Source organism: Erinaceus europaeus, unplaced genomic scaffold, assembly GCF_950295315.1.
Source record: "Erinaceus europaeus unplaced genomic scaffold, mEriEur2.1 scaffold_410, whole genome shotgun sequence".
Classification (NCBI taxonomy): domain Eukaryota; kingdom Metazoa; phylum Chordata; class Mammalia; order Eulipotyphla; family Erinaceidae; genus Erinaceus; species Erinaceus europaeus.
The window spans coordinates 34,827-56,993 of NW_026648120.1; the positions used below are offsets into that span (position 1 = coordinate 34,827).

The following is a 22,167-nucleotide window of genomic DNA, read 5'->3' on the forward strand; positions in this document are numbered from 1 at the left end:
ACTCACAAAGGTTTCCCTCTGCAGGTGGGGACCGGGGCTGGAACCTGGGTCCTTGCGCATGGTAACATGTGTGCTCAACCAGGTGCGCCACCACCCGGCCCCTCTCTCTTTTATTAATAAATAAATCTTTTCTTTTTTGTTTTAGTGGGGGCGGGGTGGGGAAGACAGCATAATGGTCATACAAGATTCTCATGCTTGAGGCTCTGAAGTCCCAGGTCCAATGCCCAGCACTACCACAAGTCACAGCTGACCAGTGCTCTGACACTTCTCTGTGTATCTCTTTCAAGAAAATTAAGATATTGGGCTGGGGAGCCAGCCAGCATCATGGGTCTGCAAAAGACTTTCATGCCAGAGGCTCTGCGTCCCCAGCACCACCACAAGCCACAGCTGAGCAGTGCTCTGGTCTTTCTGTGTTTTTCTCTCACACACACTAAATTAAATACTTACAAATATGTAAATACATTGATAGAAAAAAAATTTTTTGTTTCCAGGGTTATTGCTGGGGCTCGGTGCCTGCACCACGAAGCCACTGCTCCTGGAGGCTATTTTTTTCTCTTTTGTTGCCCTTGTTGTTTATTGTTATTTCTCTCATTGTTGTTGGATAGGATAGGACAGAGAGAAATGGAGAGAGGAGGGGAAGACAGGGGGAAAGATAGACACCTGCAGACCTGCTTCACCGCTCGTGAAGTGACCCCCCTGCAGGTGGGGAGCCGGGGGCTCAAACTGGGATCCTTATGCCGGTCCTTGTGCTTCATGCCATGTGTGCTCAACCCGCTGTGCTGCTGCTCGGCCCCCCACATAATTTTTTTTTTAAATATTTATTTTTCCCTTTTGTTGCCCTTGTTCTATTGTTGTTATTCCAATAAAATATTTCTTAATGCTGGGGCCATTGGCCTGTGAGGTAACATAGTGGATAAGGCATTGGACTCTTAAGCACGAGGTCCCAAGTTCGATCTCTCTCCTCTCTCATTAGTTAATTTAAAAAGAAAGAAAAGAAAAAAGTTGGGCCAGGGAAATAATAGGGAAATAATAGAGCTCTAAGCTCCCAGGTTCAGTCCCCAGCACCACATAAGCCAGAGCTGAACAGTGCTCTGGTTCAAAACCGTAACAGTGATAACCATAGTGGCTTCCAGGGCTCCACTATGGGCCAGAGCACCCTAGGAATCCCACCCAGGTGGGCCCCTGCATGGGTGTTTTAGACACTCATGAGAGAAGGGAGGAAAAAATAAAGAAGCGGGGTCTCTAGAGGCCTGGGTGCACTGTGGGCAAGAGCCACATGGCAGCATGGTGCTCTGGTTTTCTCTCGTGGGTAAATCCATCTTGACTTAAAAAGGCATCATCGAGCAGGTGATGCCACCCAAAGCTGTCTGTGGCCGGGCAGGCACCATCCCCATGGGCTCCCCCACCTCCCCCAGTTATGACTGCAGCCTCCACCCCCCACAGCCCCCTCCCTGGGAGCAGAGAGCCAAAGCCACCGGGCGCTGACGCTGTTTATTGAGAGCAGGGAGGTAGCTGGCTCTGCCAAGGGGCAGAGGCATGGGTCATGCCAGGGTGCTGTGGGCAGCCGGCAGCTAGGCCAGACCCCATTGTGGGACCACACAAGCTCACAGGCAGGAGCAGAAAGAAGCCTGCAGGCCGGGGAGGAGCAGCCGCTGCCCAAGGTCCTAGGCAAGAAGAGGCAGGTGACCCAGGTTCAGGGGAGCTGGGGTGCGAGGGGCCGGGGCCTGGGTGTTCCGGGGTGGGTTGGGATGGGGGGTCACGTCTGTGGGGTGGAGTAGAGACTGTGGTGGTGGCCGCCGGGTCCCAGCACCTGGGAGAAGAGCAGCGGCGTGGTCCTCGTCGGGCCCCCGCACCAGCCTGGCTCCCTGGTGATGGCTCCGTACCAGCTGCTGGAGCCCAGGCTGTCGGACATGCTGGAGGCAGAGGGAGGAGTGGGGTCAGGCCGAGCGCACTGGGCTGGGTGGTGGTGGGGTGCAGGGACGACGGGAGTAGACCTTGAGGTGCTGCACCAGCCACAGAAACCCGGAGGGGCCTTGCCCAGAATGGGTGGCAAGGCCCCCAGGACTCATGGAGGGAGCAGGCCGGGCTCCCAGAGGTCCCCAGGCAGGGTGGGGGCACTTACCTGGTGCTCTCCCCACGGCTGTGCTCCCAGGAGCCGCCCTCTTCCTCACAGTGCCCGGCCCGGTCGAAGAAGTAGGAGCGAGAGCCAAATACCTGCCCGTTGAGGATGCGGCTGGTGCTCTGTGGAGGGAAGGGAGCCGCCATCGATGGTGCTGCCCCTGCCCCTCCCCACGGGCTCCAGCCCCCCCCCCCCCAGTCACCCATCCCTTGCCCTCACCAGGTCCTGAGGGGACCGGTGCACCCGGAAGAAGCCCACCAGCAGGGTGGTGGGCAGCAGCTCCCACACGAACAGGATGAGGCCGAACACCAGGTAGCCTTTGTTGCCCAGGTCGTTTACCAGGTCAGCCTGTGGGGGAGGCAGGGCTGTGCCATCCGCTGTCCTGCCAGCGGGGCATCCTGTCAGTGCCCGGCCCAGGGGTGCCCACCTGGTCGGAGACGTTGTACCAGTCGTAGTCGAAGGCATCCAGTTGGCCTCGGGGGGCCAAGGCCAGGGCGGCCAGGTTGTAGCAGGCCCGGCTGGCGTAGAGCAGGACCATGGCCCCGCCCATGGCGGCTGCCTGGCACACGCTGGTGCCCTGGCACAGACGACAATGGGGACCCTCAGGGAGGGAGGCTCCGGCTTCCTCTCTGGTCCCCCCAGACTCCCAAGACACCAGGGGTGAAAGCGCTACCTTGGCCTCCAGGTAGATGCTGGTGGAGGGTGCCCGGCGGGCCACCAGGCAGAGGCAGGCGGCCAGGGAGAGTGCACAGATGACAAAGAGGGAGTCGCTCACCAGGACGCGCACCAGCAGCAGGGCCCAGGGCTGAGTCCGACGCCGGCGGGACAGCACCGCACACAGCACATTCACCAGCAGGAAGAGCAGGGAGGCCCCCACAAAGGCCCCCCGGACGGCCAGCCTGCAGCCACAGCGCTGTCAGCACCCACAGCCGGCTGGCCTGCTCAGCAAGCCCCAGGAGACGGTTGAGCCTGCTCGAGGCCCAGTTTGGCAGGCCCTAGGCCCCAGAGGCTACAGGGTCGACTCCCAGCACCTTACACCAGAGCTGAACTGTGCTTTGGTCTCTCTCTCCCTCTCCCTCCTTTCATTCACTCTCTCTAATAAGGAAACAAATACTGTCTTTTGAAAACACATGTGAGGGGCCGGGCAGCGGTGCATCTAGTTAAGCGCTTGTGTTACCAAGCACAAGGACCCAGTTCAAGAACCCAGTCCCCACCCTCCCCTGTAGGGAAGAAGGTTCATGAGTGGTGAAGCAGTGCTGCAGGTGTCTCTCTCTCCTTCTCTATCTCCCTTTCAATTTCTCTCTCTCCTAGCAAATAAAACAAAGTATAAAGTAAAAAAAAAAAAAAGCATGTGGCCTGGCCCTGGGAGTGGCACAGTGGTTTAGAGCATGGGACTTTTAATCATCATGTCCTGAGTTCAATCACAAGCAACATATATGCCAGTGTGATGCTCTGGCAGTCTCTCTTTCATTGATAAAGAATATATTTTTAAACAAGAACAAAAAGGAGTAAGAGGAGAGACAGAGGAAGAAGAAGAAAGACAAGAAGGGCAATATACGAACATTTTTTTAACAAGCTTGAAAAAAAAAAAGAAAAAGCAGTCTGACTTGGACCTTTCCAGGACCAGCCTCCATCTTTTGACCCCTCAGGTGGGGATACTGACAGTGCTACAGCTCAGGTGTGAACATCATTCTTTTTTCTCCAGAGTACAGCTCAGCTTGGGTTTTTGGTGGTGCTGGGGATTGAACCTGGGATGTCAGAGCCTCAGGGATGAAGGTCTTTTTGCATAACCATACTATCCTTTAACATTGTTTCTCTTTCTATTTTCCAAATTAATGTCCCTTAATTTTAATTTTAATTTTTTAAGGATTTTATTTATTCATTAATGAGAAGGCTAGGAGAGAAAGAAAGAACCAGACATCATTCTGGTCCATGTGCTGCCGGGGATGGAACTCAGGACCTCATGCTAGAGAGTCTAGTGCTTTAGCCACTGCGCCACCTCCTGGACCACTAATTTTTATTTTTAATATTTGGGTTGAAGCAGAAAGAGAGAGAGAGAGAGAATATCATGGAGACAGACCATAAGCACCAGAGCTTCCTTCAATGTGGTGGGGGCCAGGCTCGAACCTGAGTGGCACACACGGCAAAGCAATGCATTATCCCAGTCAGCTATAGCCCCAGCTGCCCCTGTACAAGTTGACAGCAGCCCATGGGCCCAAGGTCACTCAGAAGCCAGCCTGGCTTTTCGAGCTTCCAGGGGTTGGGGGCCCCTCAGCACCTGCTCCACCAAGGGTGAGGTGCACCCCTGCGCATGGTGACTGTCCATCTGCACCGGGTGCCTAACTGCTCCAGCTCTTTCCATGTCCACCCACCAGCCACAGCACAGGAGGACCCCTGGTCATGGGGGGAGAGGGCAGTAGCACCCCCAGTACTCACAAGCCGCGGCTCATCTCTGGCCGGCGCTTGGCTTTGGCCTTGAACACTACCTGGAAGCAGAGAAGCCCACGGTTTCCTTAGGCCCTTGGTCCTGGCCACCCCTACCCCCTAGCACCCCTCTGCAGTCGTCCCCATGGTTACCTGGGCAAAGTAGAGGTTCATCAGCGTCAGGGTGAAGAACTGCAGGCAGACAGGGCAGCAGTAGAGAAGCCAGAAGGGCAGGGGGCCCAGGCGGTTGGCCCGGGGGGTGTCTCGGAAGTAGAACGAGAAAAGGGTGGTGCGCAGGGCGGCCCAGAGCAGACAGAGGGCCAGGAACACCGTCTGGTAGCTGAGCCGCTTGTGTCCGTACAGCAGCACCAGCCAGAGCTGGGCATAGACGGAGAAGAAGAGCAGCGCATACAGCGAGGTGTAGGCCGCGGTCAGCCCCAGGGTCACGGCCGGCGGCAGCGCGGGCACCAGCCCGGCGGCGGGTACCAGGCCAGACAGGTTACTCTCCATGCCAGAGACAGAGCCTGGGTCCGGAGGGAGACAGAGACAGAGGGGCTGGCGGGGGACCCAGGGAAATCAATGCGCAGGGTGGAGTGGTGGGGTGCAGAGGCAGAGGTGGGGTGTTGCAGGGGGTTGGGGGGGGGTCGTGGCTAGCAGGCCTGGCCGGTCCCTGACAGAGGGACCTTTTCCCGGGCTCCCAGCCCTGGGCCTCCGACTCAGTCTCCTTCCTCTTAGCACAGCGGGCAAAGTGGGGAGTATGTCCCCGGGCCAGTCCCGGAGCCCGGGATGGAGGATGGGGGTGCAGAGGCTCAAGGAGATGGGGTGCTCGGCCTCGGTGCTCCGAGTCGTTCGGCAGAAGGGGGAGAGCCGGCCGCCGCAAGCCTGTTGGCTCCGGGTAGCGGCCGCTGCGGGGGTTGCTCAACGCCCGGCTCTCCCCCTCCCCAAACCCCGGTGTTCTCCCCGCTCCAATGATCCGGATGGGAATGGGGGTGGGGGCTTCTGTTCCTGGGATTGCGACGCCCACCCCCCTCCCCCCACTGCGTCTGCTCTCCAGCCACGGGGGCGAGAGGAGACCACCGCCGGGGGCTCCAGCTGCTGGGGGAGCCGGCTCCGGTCGCTGGGACCCCGGGCTCCCGCTCCCCGGCTCCTCCGCCCCCTCCTGCGCCTGCGCGCGCGGGGGGGGGAGGGGCCGCTACGCAAAGTGCGCAGGGTCTGGCTGCGGCCCCGCAGCCCCGCGCCGCGCCCGGCGCCCAGGCGTTCGTGAATGCGCGCAAGGTGCGCCGCCGGCGGGCGCCAGGGTTACCGGAGGCGGCGGGCAGTCCCGAGGCGGAGGCCGCGCCGCATCCCGCGGGCGCCCGGGAGGGCCGCGCCCCGCACCGCCTGCGCTGGTTGGCTCGGGGGCCGTGTGGCGCCCCCGCCGCTCTTTCCCATCGCCCTGCCGCCCGATGGGGGCGGCAACGACTCCCCGCAGCCGGCTTATGAAGGAAACTTCCGCCCACAGCCAAGATGGCCCCCGGGGCCTCCCCTCGCCCCCCAAGCCCGCCGCAGCCCCCCGGGAAGCGCGGTCGCCCCTCGCCTCGGCCGGCCGGGCTGCAGCTCACCTGGCCGGCCGCCTGCCGGGCGGGAAGCCTCCGGCCCTACGGCTCCCCGCGTCGAGCCCGCGGCCCCTGGGACGCGGGGACCTTCATCCTGCCGGAGGTGCCCGCGCTTATCTGCAGGGCGCAGCGGAATGGCGGGGAGTGGCCACGCGGGGTGGAGGGTCACCCGGCCCCGACGGAGCGGGCAGCGGGAGTGACAGGTGCATCTGACGGCCGGGCCTCAGTGGCGGCTGGGCGCCGCGCTGCTCCCCGCGGGGACCCGCACGGGGTCTCCCGACTGGAGGGCTCCAGAGGGAGGCGTCGCGACCCCCATTTCACAGAGGTGGAAACTAAGGCCCAGAGGGCCAGGCGAACTCGTTAGCAGAGGCGCGTCTCCGGGCGCCCAATGGGGACCCCAGGCACCCCCACCCCGGCTCCCGCACCCTCCCAAGGCGCCCGGAGGAGCTGGGAGCCCGACATCCCGAGATGCGGAAGGGACCCACGAGTTAGGCGGAGGCGGGGCCAGGGGCCTGTCTAACCCCGCCCCCAGTGACGCGTCGAGCGCTGATTGGGTTATGTCCGTGACAGTTCCCGTTACCCAGGCAACCAGGGCCGGGCTCTCAGTCCTGGAGGGAGGCGGCGGGCCCGGGTCAGGGGCCTCAGGATCGGGCTTGGGGTGAGAACTGTTTGCCTTCCCCGCGGGCGGGCCGGGCCGGGCCGGGCCGGGCCTCCGCAGTAGCTGGGTTCCTATTAGGAGGTTTACGTTTCGGGGGACCGGCCGAGATCTCCCTCGAGCCGGACTCAGCGGGCGGATGCCTCCCCCCCTCCCCGAGGAGGCGGTGCGATCCTGGGGTGTGCGCCCCCCACCTCGGCTCTGCCACCGTTGGCCCCAGCCCTGAACTAACTACCTGCCATCTTTCCCCCACAGCCCAGAGCATGTTCCAGATCCCAGAGTTTGAGCCAAGTGAGCAGGAAGACCCCAGCCCTGCAGAGAGGGGCCTGGGCCCCAGCCCCACGGGGCCTGGTCTGGGCAGCCACCCGAGGACGGCCCCAGACCTCCAGGGGGAAGCAGGTCACCAGCAGTGGCAGCCAGCCGGCAGCAGTCACCATGGAGGTAGGCAACCCCCCATCCACCTGCCGGCCCACCTGGCCTCCAGGCCCCAGCTCTGGGCACCCCCAAGGGGTACCCACACTCACTGTACCCGCTTGGTGCCTCAGTTTACCCTTCTGTAAAACGGAGCAGTTAATCACCACCGCCGTAGGGTTATTTGGACAATTAGGCAGATCTTGTAGGAAATGCTTGATTACAGTACAGTGCTAATACACTCGGGAAATATGGCTGTGCTGTCTGAACTTGCAGGTAATGAGCCTGAAAGGGGAAGTGACTTGCCTAAGGTCACACTGGCTGGCATTTCCTCTGATAGTCTGAAGGGCTGTTGAGACTCCTGGACCCGCTGTCCCGTTCTGGACTGGGACTGCCTTTGTATATGGGTGCCTGGGGCAAGTCCTCCCAGGTATCAAGTCAGCCCAGTGCTTGTGTGTGTGTGTTGGGGGGGAGGGTTGAGCTCCAAGATGGAAAGAATAGGCCTTGGGGGTGCGGTGTGGTGGGGGGGCAGTGCCCAGACAGAATCCCAGGTCTTCTGAAATCAGAAGCCATGCACCCTGCCTGCAGAAGCTAGGTGCCCCTTCCCCTTCTCAGGAGCTGGAAGGCTTATGAAGCCCTCCCCCACCCTTCCACACACACACTCTCTTTAAAATAAATAGATCAGTAAATATTAAAAAGAAAAATGAGTCAGCCAAGGAAAGACTATATTATTATGATTTATTTATTCCCTTTTGTTGCCCTTGTGTTTTATTGTCGTTGCAGTTATTGTTGTTGTTGTTAATGTCATTGGATAGGATAGAGAGAAATGTTGAGAGGAGGGGAAGACAGAGAGGGGGAGAGAAAGATAGACACCTGCAGACCTGCATCACCACCTGTGAAGCAACTCTTCTGCAGGTGGGAAGCCGGGGGCTCGAACTGGGATCCTTATGCGGGTCCTTGTGCTTTGCACCACCTGCGCTTAACCCGCTGCCCTGCTGCCAACTCCCCAAGACTATATTATTATTATTATTATTATTATTATTTTACCAGAGCACTGCAGGGGATTGAACCTGGGACTGGAGCCTCGGGTATGAGAGTCTCTTTGCATAACCATCATGCTATCTACCCCCGACCTATTATTTTTTTAATCAGAGCCCCACTGGCCTGGCCTGTCTGACCCCCACACCTTCACACTTGCTGGCACCACCCCTCCCAACCCGGCTGGGCCCACTCTGCACCTGTGCTGTGTTCTGTCCCCACTGCTGGGGGTTCATTGGTGGCAGAAGGAGATAAAAGATCTTGCCCTTGTAGTGCCTGCAGTCCAGTGGGGAGGGGAGGAGATAAGCTATAAACTAAGCAAGTGATGGAATATTCTAGAAGATAACCCTTAACCCAGGAATCAGTCCTTTTTTTTTTTTTTTTTTAATTCTGAAGACCAGACCCAGGAGAGTGATTTTAACTAGTGTGCCGGTGGAGGAGGGGTTGGGGTTGGGGGTGGGGGTGGGGAGGCTTGTAAGAAGCCACATTTCAGCAAGGACTGGTTGGGCAGAGGTTAAGCCCAGCACATAGCTGGAAAGAGATCCAGGTGGAGGGAAGAGGCAGTGCAAAGGCCCTGAGGCAGGCTATGGTCTTGGTGTGTGCTGGGAGAGGGGTAGCTGAGTCTTGAATGCTGAGTACATTATCATGGAAGGGCTTCAAGTCCCTTTGAAGTAGTATGGCAGCTTGGACCAGGGTGGTGATTTATTTTATCTTAATGGGGGGTGAGGAGGGCAGAGAAACTAAACCACTCCTCAGCTCTGGATCATGGTAGTGCTGGGGATTGAACCTGGTACCCTATAGCTTCAGGTCTTTTGCAGAACCATTATGCTGTCTCCCAGCCCTATTCTGTATTATTGGGAAAGAGAGACAGATAACCAGAATATTACTCTAGCCCATGTGATGCTGGGAATCAAACTCAGGACCTCCTGCTTGAGAGTCTGGCACTGTATCCTCTGAGCCACATGCCAGGTTGCAAGATTTATTCACGAATGAAGGAGAGACAGACTCAGAACATCACTCCAACACATTCAATGCTGTGGACCAAACTCAGGACCACTTGCACGCAGGTTTAGAACTCTGCCCCTGCAGGCTCAGCACCCATGCTGCTCTGGGTTCATTTTGAAAGTAAAGCAGGACTGTAAGTGGGGTGCTGGGCCGGGGACCTGGGGCCCTAGGGGTGTCGGGCTCTGAGATGGGCACCATCAGGAGCCACACCTGGGCCAGGCCAATGTGGACAGGACAGCATGTGGGCTGGGTCTGGCCTCCAACCTGCAAAAGGAAAGCAGACAGGAGTTGAGGAGATGGGGTGGGAGGGAAGCTAAAAGTTGGCGGGAGAAGGTAGGAGGGGGTGTGCCTCCCTGAAAGCTCCTGTGTGTGTGTGTGTGGGGGGGATGACTGGCCTAGAATTCGTCACCTGGGGCCATTGCCCAGAGCAGTGTGTCAGGGAGACTGAAGACCACACACTGCCCCTGGGGAGTGGAAGGGGACCAATGAGGATGGGGGGGAGGGCAGGTGGTGGCACACCTGGCTAAGCACACACTTGTGCAAGGCCCTGAGTTCAAACCCCCAGCTGCCACCTGCAGAGGGGAAGCTTCACAAGTATTGGAACACGGGTGCAGGTGTGTCTGTATCTCTCTCGATCAGAAGAGAGAATAAAAAGGGTGTTCCTGGAGGTGGCTCAGTGGATACGGCACTGGACTCTCAAGCGTGAGTCCCTGGGTTCAAGCCCTGGCAGCACATCATCAGCACATGTACCAGAGTGATGTCCGGTTCTTTCTCTCTCTCCTGTCCTTTCTCAGGAATAAATAAATCTTAAAAGAGAGAAAAAAGGAAGTATAAGTAGCCATCAGGAGCCTTGGAGTTATGCTGCAGGTACTAACCCCCAACATTAACCCTAATGACAAAACAACAACAAAGTGGTTCAGGAGGTGGTGCAGTGGTTAAAGCCACGTGCACGTAACCTCTCGTGCTTCCTTCCTCCCCGTCCCCATAACCAGAGCATTTCTTTTTCTTTTTTTTTAAATATTTATTTATTCCCTTTTGTTGCCCTTTTTTTTTAATTGTTGTTGTAGTTACTATTGTTGTTATTGATGTCGTTGTTGCTAGATAGGGCAGAGAGAAATGGAGAGAGGAGGGGAAGACAGAGAGGGGGAGAGAAAGACACCTGCAGACCTGCTTCACCGCCTGGGAAGCGACTCCCCTGCAGGTGGGGAGCCGGGAACTCGAACCCGGATCCTTGCTCTTCGCCACATGCGCTAACCCTCTGTGCTACTGCCCGACTCCCCAGTCAGAGCATTTCTAAGCTGTGGCTTATGATGGTGCTGAGAGTTAAATCTGGGCAGTGGAGCCTGGGCAGTAGCACACCGAGTTAAGCGCACGTCGTGGCGCAAAGCTCAAGGACCCACGGAAGGATCCCGGTTCGAACCCCCCCCCCCCACTCCCCACCAGCAGGGGAGTTGCTTCACAGGCGGTGAAGCAGGTCTGTAGGTGTGTCTACCTTTCTCGACCACCACTCTCTGTCTTCCCCTCCTCTCTCCACTCCTCTCTGTCCTATCCAACAACAGTGACATCAATAACAATAATAATAATAACCACAACAGCAATAAAACAACAAAATAGCCTCCAGAGCAGTGGATTTGCACTGAGCCCCAGCAATAACCCTGGAGGTCAAAAAAAAAAAAAAAAAGAAAGAAAGAAAGAAAGAAAGAAAAAGAAAAAGAGAAAGAAAAACAAAACAGGGCCCTTTGGTGTCTCCGCCATGAAAGGGTGGTATTGTTTCCGTTATATTTTCAAATACCTATTTGCTGACTCATTAACGTGACAGAGATGCTGAGGACCACGCTGACATTTGAGTTTAGGGCCTCAAGCATGCAGGTTCCTCAGCCCACCGTTGTTATTATTATTACTTAATTGTTGTTATAGAGAGATAGAAAAATTGAGAGGGGTAGGGAGATAGAGAGGGAGAGAAACAGGAACACCTGCAGCCCTGCTTCACCACTCATGGAGTATTTGAATCATTTTCATAAATTACCTGGATGCAATATATATATATATATTTTTTTTTAATTTTTTTATATTTATTTATTTTCCCTTTTGCTGACCTTGTTGTTTTTCATTGTTGTTGTTGTAGTTATTGTTACTGATGTCATTGTTGGATAGGACAGAGAGAAATGGAGAGAGGAGGGGAAGACAGAGAGGGGGAGAGAAAGACAGACACCTGCAGACCTGCTTCACCGCCTGGGAAGCGACTCCCCTGCAGGTGGGGAGCCGGGGGCTCGAACCGGGATCCTTACGCCGGTCCCTGCGCTTTGCGCCGCCAGCACTTAACCCGCTGCGCCACCGCCCGACTCCCCCTTTAAGTTTTTTGCTGCCAGTGGGGTTATGGCTGGGGCTGGGCGCCTGCATGGCAAATACACTGCTCTCAGAAGCCATTCTTCCTTTTCTATTTTATTTGATAGGTCAGAGAAAAATTGAAAGGGAAGGGGGAGACAGAGCAGGAGAGAAGCAGAAAATGAGACGCATGCATACAGCCCTGCTTCCCTGCTGGTGACGCTTCCCCCTGCAGGTGGGGGCTGCAGCCCTGCCATCCCTATCTGTGCACCAGGCCACCTCCTCACCTGCTAGTTAAGGAAGGGTTTCCTTTTGTTTTCTGCCAAGGCTTTTCATTCCCTGGGACATTGCCCCTGCACGATCCCACTGCTCCTGGTGCATTTTCTTTTTTCCCTACGTAGAGCATAGGGAGAGACAAGTAGCAGAGAGAGTCTGTCCCTCCCCCACCCCACCACAAGCCAGAGCGGAGCAGTGCTCTGGGGAAGAAAGAAAGGGAGGAAGGAAGAGGGAGCCGGGCGGTGGCGCTGCGGGTTAAGTGCACGGCGGCGCACAAAGCTCAAGAATTGGCAAAGATCCCGGTTCGAGCCCCCGGCTCCCCACCTGCAGGGGAGTCGCTTCCCAGGCGGTGAAGCAGGTCTGCAGGTGTCTGTCTGTCTCTCCCCCTCTCTGTCTTCCCCTCCTCTCTCCATTCCTCTCTGCCCTAACAAGGACAACAATAATAACAACAACATAATAACTACAACAACAATGAAAAACAACAAGGGCAACAAAAGGGAAAATAAATAAATATAAAGGAAAGGAAGGAAGGAAGGACAGACAGTACAGCACTGTTCCAAGGCTCATGAAGCCTCCGCCACACAGATCCTCTGCAGTGGTGGCCAGAACTCAGTCTCAAGCCGTCACATAAAACAGAGGCTGTACTGTAGTGAATATATATATTTGTTGTTGTTATTTTTCCCAGAATACTGCTTGCTCAGCTCTGGCTTATGGTGGTACTGGGGATTGAACCTGAGACCTTCAGTTCCTCAGCCCTCAAAGTCCTTTTGCATAACCATTTACTATCTTCCCAGTCCTTATTTTTTTAAGACAGGAAAGAGAAGAAAAAAAAAAAAATATATATATATATATTTAGTGGGACCAGGAGGTAGCTCAGCTAGAAAAGTACAGCTCTTCGATGCATAAGGCCCTGGGTTCGATACCCAGCAGCATGTACATGGAGCACCATGGACAGCAGGGGGGGCAGCTCTGTGGATCACCGGTGGAGCAGTGCTGTTGTGTCTCCTGTCTCCCCCCCCCCCCCAGTCCCTCTGCCTGTCCCTGTCCCTCTTCCTATCCCTCTCCCTGTCCCTCTGCCTGTCCCTCTCTCTGTCCCTGTCCCTCTTCCCATCCCTCTGTCTGTCCCTGTCCCTCTTCCTATCCCTCTCCCTGTCCCTCTGCCTGTCCCTCTCTCTGTCCCTGTCCCTCTTCCCATCCCTCTGTCTGTCCCTGTCCCTCTTCCTATCCCTCTCCCTGTCCCTCTGCCTGTCCCTCTCTCTGTCCCTGTCCCTCTTCCTATCCCTCTCTCTGTCCCTGTCCCTCCTCCTATCCCTCTGCCTGTCCCTGTCTTCGTCTGACTTCCCTTCTCTGCCTTTCATAAGGACAGAGGCAGCTCAGGGCTGGGAGGCTGCTTTCGCTGTCCGCACACGCTCGAGGCCCTGGGTCCCTGCCCTGGAACTAGCATTTGTAATAGCTCAACAACAAAGAGGGGAAGGAACCTGTTTATAGCTGGCGGGAGTCCCAGGCGCCAGGGAAATGCAGGGACAGAGGGAGCCAGACTCTGAGGGGAAGAGGGGGGCTGACACCCAGGATGGCTGAGCCAAGTGAGTGAATGTCTCTCTAATTAAAAGGATGCCAGGTTGTGGGGGGACAGTGGGGAGCTGACTGGACACCATTGTCCAAAACCTGGGAGGTGCCAGGAGGCAGTGCCAGGGACACCCTGGCTCTGTGGCCTTGAATTTAAACCACCTGCAGCCTCGGGAGCTATCTGAGAGGGGGGCTTCCCTGTCCACCCCCAGGGGTAATCTGTCCCAAAGGGAGCAGGTGGCATGTGGGTGTGCCTGGGAGGGCTGGCTGAACCCTGGTGTCATGAGAGTTGGGGTGCCCGGGGAGTGAGTAGTGGGGGCTTGGGCTGAGTGACTATACCCAAGACTGTGCCCTTTGGGGTAAAAGGGTAGGAGAGGGGGGTGGCGGGTGGCTCAGGGACTTGGGGTTTCTGCAACCCAACCCCAACATCATATAGAAATGCCCTCAAGGGGAAAGCTTCACAAGCAGTGGAACTGTGCTATGGTGTCTCCCTCCTCTCTCTGTCTCTCTCTGTCTCTCTGTCTCTCTCTCTGTCTCTCTCTCTCTGTCTCTCTGTCTCTCTCTCTCACCAGAGCACTGCTCAACTCAGCTTATGGTGGTACTAGGGCTTAAACCTGGGACTTGGGAGCCTCAGGCATGAGAGTCTCTTTGTATAACTAACTATTGGGCTATCTCTCCCTTCCTCCCTATCTCTCTGTCTCTCATCCTCTATCTAGAGGAAAGGAGTGGTTCTGCACACCCCGAGTCCCCGTGATAATGACTCCAGGAACACACACACCCCAGTGAGGCTGGGCTGAGGGTGAGCCAGGGCCGAGTGGGGAGACAGGGCTAGAGATGGGGAGAGGGGCGGGGCTGGGGTGGTTTCTGCACCAACCTAAGGTGCACACAGAAGCAGGGTGCCCATGCCAGCTCCTGACCCCCGCCGGAGGGCTTTAGGGAGACTGGCTGCCCCCTGAGTGTGTATGGGGAGGGCCTGGGCCCTGGGGCTCCCCTGCAAGCCCTCACCTGGCATCTGTGTGGAGCCCCCCAGGTCACCCAAGCCCATGATTGCTGGACTTTGCCCCTGGCTTATCCCTAGGGCTGGAGGCCTACACCACTCCATCACTCCCAGTGGCCATCCCCCCCCACACCAAGGTTATTGCTGGGGCTTGGTGCCTACACTAGGAATCCACTGCTCCTGGAGCTTTTTTTTTTTTTAATTATTGTGGATAGGACAGAGAGAAATTGAGAGGGGAAGGAAGAAAGACAGAGTGGGAGAGACAGAGAGACACCTGCAGCCCTGCTTCACCATTCGTGAAGGCTCTCTCTTGGAGGTTGGGACTAGGGGCTTGAACATGGGTCCTTGCGCACTGCAAAGTGTGCGCTTAGGGGGTCGGGCAGTAGCGCAGCCGGTTAAGTGCACATGGCACAAAGCACAAGGACTGGAGTAAGGATCCCGGTTCGAGCCCCCGACTCCCCACTTGCAGGGGGTCTGCAGGTGTCTGTCTTTTCCTCTCCACCTGTCTTCCCTTCCTTTTTTTTTTAAATATTTATTTATTCCCTTTTGTTGCCCTTGTTGTTTTATTGTTGTAGTTATTATTGTTGTCGCTGTTGGGTAGGACAGAGAAATTGAGATAGGAGGGGAGACAGAGAGGGGGAGAGACAGACACCTACAGATCTGCTTCACTGCTTCACACTGGGGCTTGAACCGGGATCCTTATGCCGGTCCTTGCGCTTTGCACCGCCCGACTGCCTTCCCTTCCTCTTTTTTTTTTTAATTTTAATATTTTATTTGTTTATTATTGGATAGAGACAGAGAAATTGAGAGAGGAGGGAGAGATAGGGAAATAAACAGAGAGACACTTGCAGCCCTGCTTCCTTGCAAAGCTTTCCCCCTGCAGGTGGGGACCAGGGGCTTGAACCTGGGTCCTTGTGCACTGTAATGTGCGCGCTTACCAGGTGTGCCACCACTGGTCCCTCCCTTCCTCTTTTGATTTCTCTCTGTCCTATCCAACAACAACGACAGCAACAGCAACAATAACAACAACAACAACAATAAACAGCCAGGACAACAAAAGGGAAAAAATAGCCTCCAGCAGCAGTGGGTTCGTAGTGCAGGCACCGAGCCCCAGCAATAACCCAGGAGGCAAAACAAAAAAAAGGTGTGCACCACCAATTGGCCCCTCTCTCTGTCCCTCTCCCTCTCCCCCTTCCCTCTCAATATCTGACTGTCTCTATCCAGTAAATAAAGGTAACAAAAAATGAATTAAAAAAGATTTCAAAACTTTATTTAATAGGACAAAGAGAACGTTAGAGGGAGAGACAGACAGAGAGATACCTGCAGCACTGTTTCACTGCTTGTGAAACTTGCCCCCTGCAAGTGAGACTGGGGGCTTGAACCTGATCCTTGCACATGATAACACATGCACCACCACCTGGTTCCTATTTATTTATTTATCAGTAGAGCCCTGCTCAGCTCTGGCTGATGGTGGTGCTGGTAGTTGAACCTGGGACCTCAGAGTCCTAGGCATGAAAGTCTTTTGCAGAACCACTATGGTGTCTCCTCAGCCCAATTTTATTTCACGAGATAAGAGTCTCGCAGGCAGAAGAGGAGCCGGAGCACTGCTCTGGGGGCACATGTGGTGCCAGGGATCGAACTGGGAACCTGAGTCACGTAATTCCTGTGCTCTACTAGCCACACATCTCCCCAAGTGCTTTTTCCTATAAAAGACCAGAAAGGGAGTCAAGCAGAAGCGCAGCGGGTTAAGCACAGGTGGCGCTAAGCACAAGAACCGTTGTAAGGATCCCGGTTCGAGCCCCCGGCTCCCCACCTGCAGGGGAGTCGCTTCCCAGGCGGTGAAGCAGGTCTGCAGGTGTCTCTCTTTCTCTCCCCCTCTCTGTCTTCCCCTCCTCTCTCCATTTCTCTCTGTCCTATCCAACAACAGCAATAACAACACTAATAACAAGGGCAGCAAAAAATGGGGAAAATGGCCTCCAGGAGCAGTGGATTCGCAGTGCAGGCAGCGAGCCCAGCAATAACCCAGGAGGCAAAATATATATATATATATCAGAAAGCCAAGACCCTCAAAGAGCCCCCCCAACACAGACCGCAGCAGTGAACCGCAGGTTAGAAGTGGAGGTGAAGCCACACCTAAGAGTTTAGGCAACAGGGAGCCACAGAAGGCCTGAGGCAGAGATAAGCCGAAGAGATAAGCCGGATGGCCTTTAGAGCAGGACTTGGCGCACTATGGCCACAGGGTCAGCCTCTCCCTACATACAGTCCGGGAGCCCAGGACAACTCTTCGCTTATTTGAGTGCTGGGAAGCAAACCCAGGCAGGGCCTTAGACCTGCACGGTTTGGGTTCAGTCACTGAGCCTCCATCCTGGCTGTTTTTTTTTTTTCTTTCTTCCACTTTAACATACACAACAGGGCCTGCGAAAAGGTTCGCCTGGACAGTGAGCTGTTTTGCCCTGTGCACGGCCCAGATTCGAGGCTGGTCCCCACGCCCGCCACTGAAGGAAACTTGCGTGCTGTGGTGTCTCTCTCTCTCTCTCTGCCTCTCTGTATCTAAATTAACACTATTACTACTACTACTACTACTAATAATAATAATGAAACACTAACTCGTAGCACATAAAGACACCGGGCAATCCAGGTTTAGTGTCAAATGGACATGGTCCATGGCTTCTCGAATGCTTGGCGCTGGTAGTTGTGCCCGAGCCCCGCCTCCCGCACTGCCCAATACCTTCTGATTCCCTAAGCCAGTAAGGACTTTCATATCGCCACCCCATGGCTTCAGGGAGCTCCAGGTGTCCGGCCCTGGCCTGCTGGAGTTGAAGCTGACAGGCTGCATGCCTGCACGGGGTGAGGCCATTCCCGCCACCCACCACTTGCACCTGGACTTTGCAGCCACACCACTTACCCAGCGGCCCAGTGGGGAAAGAACTTACAGCCTTGCTGGGGTGTGTCGCACTTCCAGTCCCTGCCCCCCTCCCACCGCCCGCCTCAGGCTCTCTGGGTGAAGATGGGTGTGGGCACACACACACCCAGCCCAGCAGGCTTGCCCCTCCCCCTCCATTCCCCAGGAAGGAGTGACACCCGCTCTGCCTGGCCCAGGGTGTCAACACTTTCAGGGCTAATGTGTCTCCCCAGGGCACACGCCCACACCCCAGGAATTCAGAGAAAATCCCTCTGGTTGGATGCTTTTATTTGTTTTTCTTTCTTCCTGATAGAAACAGAGAAGGGGGCCAGGTGGTGGCCCACCTGGTTAAGCACACACATTACAGTGCCCCAGAACCCAAGTTCAAGACCCTGGTCCCTACCTGCAGGGCTTCAGAGACAGGTGTCTCTGTCTCTCTCCCTATCTGCCCCTCCCCCTCAATTTCTCTGTCTCTATCCAATAAATAAATAAATTTTTATATATCTATTTTATTTTATTTCTTAGTAAGAAAGATAGAGGAGAGAAAGAACCAGCCATCACTCTGATACATGTGCTGCCGGGGATTGAGGGACTGAACTCAGGACCTCATGCTTGAGAGTCTAATGCTTTATCGACTGTACCAACTCCCAGACCACTAAATAAATGTATATAAAAAAAAAAGAAGATGAAAGAGAGGGTCGGGCAGTAGTGCAGCGGGTTAAGGGCAAGTGGCTAGAAGCGCAAGGACTGGCACAAGGATTCCGGTTCCAGCTCCGGGCTTCCCACCTGCGGCCCGCGGGGGTGGGGGGTGGGGGGTCGGGTGTCGTCATGTCACACGTGGTGACGGACACACCAGATGTCTGTCTTTCTCTCCCCCTCTGTCTTCCCCTCCTCCTATCCAACAATAATAGCAATAACAACAACAATAATAAAAACAACAATGATAAACAAGGGCAACAAAAGGGGAAAAATAGCCTCTAAGAGCAGTGGATTCGTAGTGCAGCAATAAACCTGGTGGCAAAAAAAGAAGAAAATAATAAAAATGAATAAATATATATATAAAAAAAGAAAGGGCCGGTTCCGGGCGGTAGCACAGTGGGTTAGGCGCATTTGGCGCAAAGTGCAAGGACTCGAGTGAGGATCCCGGTTCAAGCCCCCGGCTCCCCACCTGCAGGGGAGTTGCTTCACAGGTGGTGAAGCACATCTGCAGGTGTCTGTCTTTCTCTCCCCCTCTCTGTCTTCCCCTCCTCTCTCCATTTCTCTTTGTCCTATCCAACACGAAGAACATCAACAATGGCAATAATAATAACCACGAGGCTACAACAACAAGGGCAACAAAAGGGGGGAAAATGGCCTCCAGGAGCGGTGGATTCATGGTGCAGGCACCGAGCCCAGCAATAACCCTGGAGGGGGAAAAAGGAAAGAAAGGACCAGGTGGTGGTGCACCTGGTTAAGCACACACACTACAGTGCGCAAGGACACCTGGGTTCAAGTCTCTGGTCGCCACCTGCAGGGGGAAAGCTTCCTGAATGGTGAAGCAGGGCTGCAGGTGTCTCTCTGTTTCCCTCTCCATCTTCCCCTCCCTCCCAATTTCTCTCTGTCTCTATTCAATAAGACGTTAAGGCTGGGTGTAGATAGCATCATGATTATGCAAAGAGACTCTCATGCCTGAGGCTCTGAAGTTCCAGGTTCAATCCCCTGCAGCACCATAAGCCAGAGCTGATCATTGTTTTGGTTAAAAACTAAAGTAAAGAGAGTCTGGGTGGTAGCACAACGGCGTGAAGCGCAAGGACTGGCATAAGGATCCCGGTTTGAGCCCCCGAGTCCCCTGCTCCCCACATGCAGGGGAGTCCCTTCACAGGCGGTGAAGCAGGTCTGCAGGTGTCTATTCCCGGGTGGGCAAGGCAGCCACCTGCAGGTCCCCCGCCTTCCAACTCTCAGGCCTGTGTGTGCCCGGCGTGGTGGCAGCGTGTGCTCCCAGCGCGAGTGTGGCGGTGAGGCGGCTATTTCCTGAGCCCTCAAGTGGTCGGCAGGACACACTGTCCCCTGTGCATCTGTTTCCTCTGCAAACTGAGAGGCGGCTCCCTCAGATGGGGGTGCTTTCCTGTCTCATGCAGGGCGATGGACTGGGAGCTTCGTCCAGGCTCACAGAGCAGCAGCGGGGCTGGGTGGCTCCCGGCTGACTGCTGACCCTCTGCCTACTGCCCGCGGCCCCGGCCGGCCTGAACGCCTCCAGCTGGTCCCGTTCCCACGGTTCCCACCGCCGTCTCGCTCCTCAGAGGCTTCCTCACCAGACCATTCTCTCTGAGCCGAGGCTAGTCTGTCTGTCTGTCTTTTATTTATTTTTGTGAGAGCCAGAGCACCACTCAGGGACATGTGCCTCCGGGGATTGAACTCAGGACTTCATGCTTGGGAGCCCAACACTTTATCCACAGGGCCACCTCCCAGGCTGCACTGAGGCCTTTCTGCAGCACTATCTCTTCTCTCCCTGGAGTCCTCAGCCAGGTGTCTGCAGCTGTCTCATGGGGCTCTGCAGAAGATCCCTGAGAGACCTGGACAGACAGACATGGCTAGGCACTCAGACCCCACCTTAACTCTTGGTGGCAGGACTGACATGTCCCCCCCCCCCAATGTACTCCATGCCCACCACTTTTAACTTTCTTAGCTCCGGGCTATGCCCCTGGGCATGGTAGTAGGTCTTTGCCAGTCTGGTATATAATGGGGGGGGGGGAGCTGACAGTCCACAGGGAAACCCAGAGCAGTTCTGCTCATCTCTGGCGACCTTTGCACAGTCCGCAGGAGTGAGGGCGAGGCTCCTCCTGGACTGAGGCTCTGAAGGAAGGAAGAGGTGCAGCTCAGTGGACTCTGGATGCCAATCAATATCGAGGGACTTGGAGCCCCAGATTCTCAGATGTGTGATCCTGGGCAAGGCTTTTTTTTTTTTTTAATATTTATTTATTTATTCCCTTTCGTTGCCCTTGTTTTAACTGTTGTAGTTATTATTATTGTTATTGATGTTGTCGTTGTTGGATAGGACAGAGAGAAATAGAAAGAGGAGGGGAAGACAGAGGGGGAGAGAAAGATAGACACCTGCAGGCAGACCTGCTTCACCAACTCCCCTGCAGGTGGCCGAGGACAAAGGTCACGGGGGCTCCACTGTAGGGAGTGTCTGGGGAGTGGCCCAGTGGATAAAGCTTTGGACTCTCAAGCATGAGACCCTGAGTTCAATCCCTGGCAGCGCATGTACCAGAGTGATGTCTGCCTCTTCCTCTCTCCTCCTATGTTTCTCATTAATAAATAAATAAAGGGAGTCGGGTGGTAGCACGGCAGGTTAAGCGCACGTGGTGCAAAGCTCAAGGACCGTTGTAAGGATCCCGGTTCGAGCCCCCGGCTCCCCACCTGCAGGGGAGTCGCTTCACAGACGGGTGAAGCAGGTCTGCAGGTGTCTGTCTCTCTTCCTCTCTCCATCCTATCCAACAACAATGACATCAATAACAATAATAACTACAACAATAAAACAAGGGCCAACAAAAAGTAATAAATATTTAAAAAATAAATAAATACAAATCTAAAAAAGAAGTAAGTGTCTGGGGGCCTTCTCATCAGCAAGGAGGGGAGGGGGCTCTAAGCGGTGCCCGTGGCGCCGGGCTCACCCCCACCCCGACCCCCACCTCCTCCCCAGGCTCCCTGGAGACCCGCAGTCGCCACAGTTCGTACCCCACGGGGTCCGAGGAGGAGGATGTGCTGGAGGAGGAAGGACTCAGCAGCCCGTTCCGGGGCCGCTCGCGCTCGGCGCCCCCCAACCTCTGGGCTGCACAGCGCTATGGCCGCGAGCTGCGGAGGATGAGCGACGAATTCCAGGGGTCCTTTAAGGTGAGCGCCCGCCCCGGGTTGCCCAGCAGCACTCACAGACCTACCCTCGGGCCGCCGTAGCCCTCCGAGTCCCGGAGCATGTCGGGACTTGTAGTCCAGCAGCTCTCCCCTTGGGCCGCCATATCCCGCCCGAGTCCCAGGGCATGCCGGGACCTGTAGTCCATAGCCACGGCCTCGGAGCCCAGAAGAGGCTACTCTCGGCTGGCCCTTTACGAGAACCCCGGCTGTCTGGCCTCAACAAATTTCATTCGTTCGTGAATAGCGAGGTCCCTTCTGGATGCTGTATCTCCGGTGCGGGTGCCAACATCGGGGCCCTAGGAGGCCTCCCCCCGAGCTAATATCCTATAGTCTGGTCAGTTCTATCCCAAAGAGCCCGCGACGCCCTCGGCGCAGGGCTCGCACTAGAAGCCGGGGGACAGGATAACTCTGCTAACCCTTTCCTTCTCAAACCCCGAAGGGGCTTCCCCGCCCGAAGAGCGCGGGCACCGCGACGCAGATGCTGCAGAGCTCAAGCTGGACGCGCATCTTCCAGTCGTGGTGGGACCGGAACTTGGGGAGAGGAGGCTCCGCCCCCTCGCAGTGATTTTTCTTTTCCGCCGCTCTGCCCGGAAGTCCCGCCTAGGAGCGGCCATCTTGGGTGCGGGCGGAAGTCCTCCCCGCAGGTCTTCCCGCAGACTGGCCGCCCGTCTTCCCCTTTCGGAAGGAAGCGGCGAGACCCGCAGCCCGACTCCCTTCGGGATGTGCGAGGACCTCGGAGGGCGCCGGCAACTTCCCCTCGGAAGTTGGGAAAGTTTTCCGCCCGTTGACCCCGGAAGCGGCTCCGGATCCGCCCTCTGGTGCAAGGCCCCGGGGACACCGAGTCCGGAGCCGGGGTGACCTCGGCCTCTTCCCCCGGCGGCGCCCCCTCCTCGACGTGCGAATAAAACCGCGTCTCCGCCGCCCAGTCCGTTGTGTCCGCGGTCGGAGTTGGGGGGCGAGGGC

General features: G+C 56.0%; 2 protein-coding genes across 7 annotated transcripts; one reads left to right on the plus strand and one right to left on the minus strand.

Moving 5' to 3' along the window:
- Nucleotides 1–1,476: 1,476 nt before the first annotated feature.
- On the minus strand, nucleotides 1,477–6,594 carry GPR137 (G protein-coupled receptor 137). Of its 5 annotated transcripts, none has more exons than XM_007518562.3 (8): nucleotides 6,145–6,594; nucleotides 4,697–5,067; nucleotides 4,556–4,605; nucleotides 2,793–3,018; nucleotides 2,547–2,696; nucleotides 2,339–2,467; nucleotides 2,123–2,241; nucleotides 1,477–1,913 (listed from the first exon to the last, which is right to left on the minus strand). In XM_007518562.3, exons 2-8 carry the CDS (start codon nucleotides 5,051–5,053, stop codon nucleotides 1,757–1,759), a joined length of 1,188 nt encoding a protein of 395 aa, XP_007518624.2. In that variant the 5' UTR covers nucleotides 5,054–5,067; nucleotides 6,145–6,594; the 3' UTR covers nucleotides 1,477–1,756. The 5 variants fall into 5 exon arrangements, with proteins under 5 accessions (XP_007518624.2, XP_060040732.1, XP_060040733.1 ...); XM_060184749.1 differs by having other exon boundaries at nucleotides 2,547–2,720; XM_060184750.1 differs by lacking the exon at nucleotides 6,145–6,594 and adding an exon at nucleotides 5,847–6,028 and having other exon boundaries at nucleotides 2,547–2,720.
- A 67-nt stretch (nucleotides 6,595–6,661) lies between these two features.
- Nucleotides 6,662–22,124, plus strand: BAD (BCL2 associated agonist of cell death). 2 transcript variants are annotated; one of them, XM_016186231.2, is made up of 4 exons: nucleotides 6,662–6,796; nucleotides 7,049–7,234; nucleotides 20,996–21,186; nucleotides 21,644–22,124. In XM_016186231.2, the coding sequence occupies exons 2-4, from the start codon at nucleotides 7,057–7,059 to the stop codon at nucleotides 21,767–21,769; spliced, it is 495 nt and encodes a 164-aa protein (XP_016041717.1). In that variant the 5' UTR covers nucleotides 6,662–6,796; nucleotides 7,049–7,056; the 3' UTR covers nucleotides 21,770–22,124. The 2 variants fall into 2 exon arrangements, with proteins under 2 accessions (XP_016041717.1, XP_060040737.1); XM_060184754.1 differs by lacking the exon at nucleotides 6,662–6,796 and adding an exon at nucleotides 6,824–6,959 and having other exon boundaries at nucleotides 7,054–7,234.
- The last annotated feature ends 43 nt before the right edge of the window (nucleotides 22,125–22,167 follow it).

Coding starts and splice junctions, on each gene's coding strand:
- GPR137 (XM_060184752.1), bottom strand. CDS start 5,053: ATGGAGAGTAACCTGTCTGGCCTGGTACCCGCCGCCGGGCTGGTGCCC. Junction 2,697..2,792: donor GCATCTACCTGGAGGCCAAG/GTAGCGCTTTCA, acceptor CGTCTGTGCCAG/GGCACCAGCGTGTGCCAGGC. Junction 2,468..2,546: donor GGTACAACGTCTCCGACCAG/GTGGGCACCCCT, acceptor CCTCCCCCACAG/GCTGACCTGGTAAACGACCT.
- BAD (XM_060184754.1), top strand. CDS start 6,933: ATGCCTCCCCCCCTCCCCGAGGAGGCG. Junction 6,960..7,053: donor CCCCCCTCCCCGAGGAGGCG/GTGCGATCCTGG, acceptor CCCACAGCCCAG/AGCATGTTCCAGATCCCAGA. Junction 7,235..20,995: donor CGGCAGCAGTCACCATGGAG/GTAGGCAACCCC, acceptor CCTCCTCCCCAG/GCTCCCTGGAGACCCGCAGT.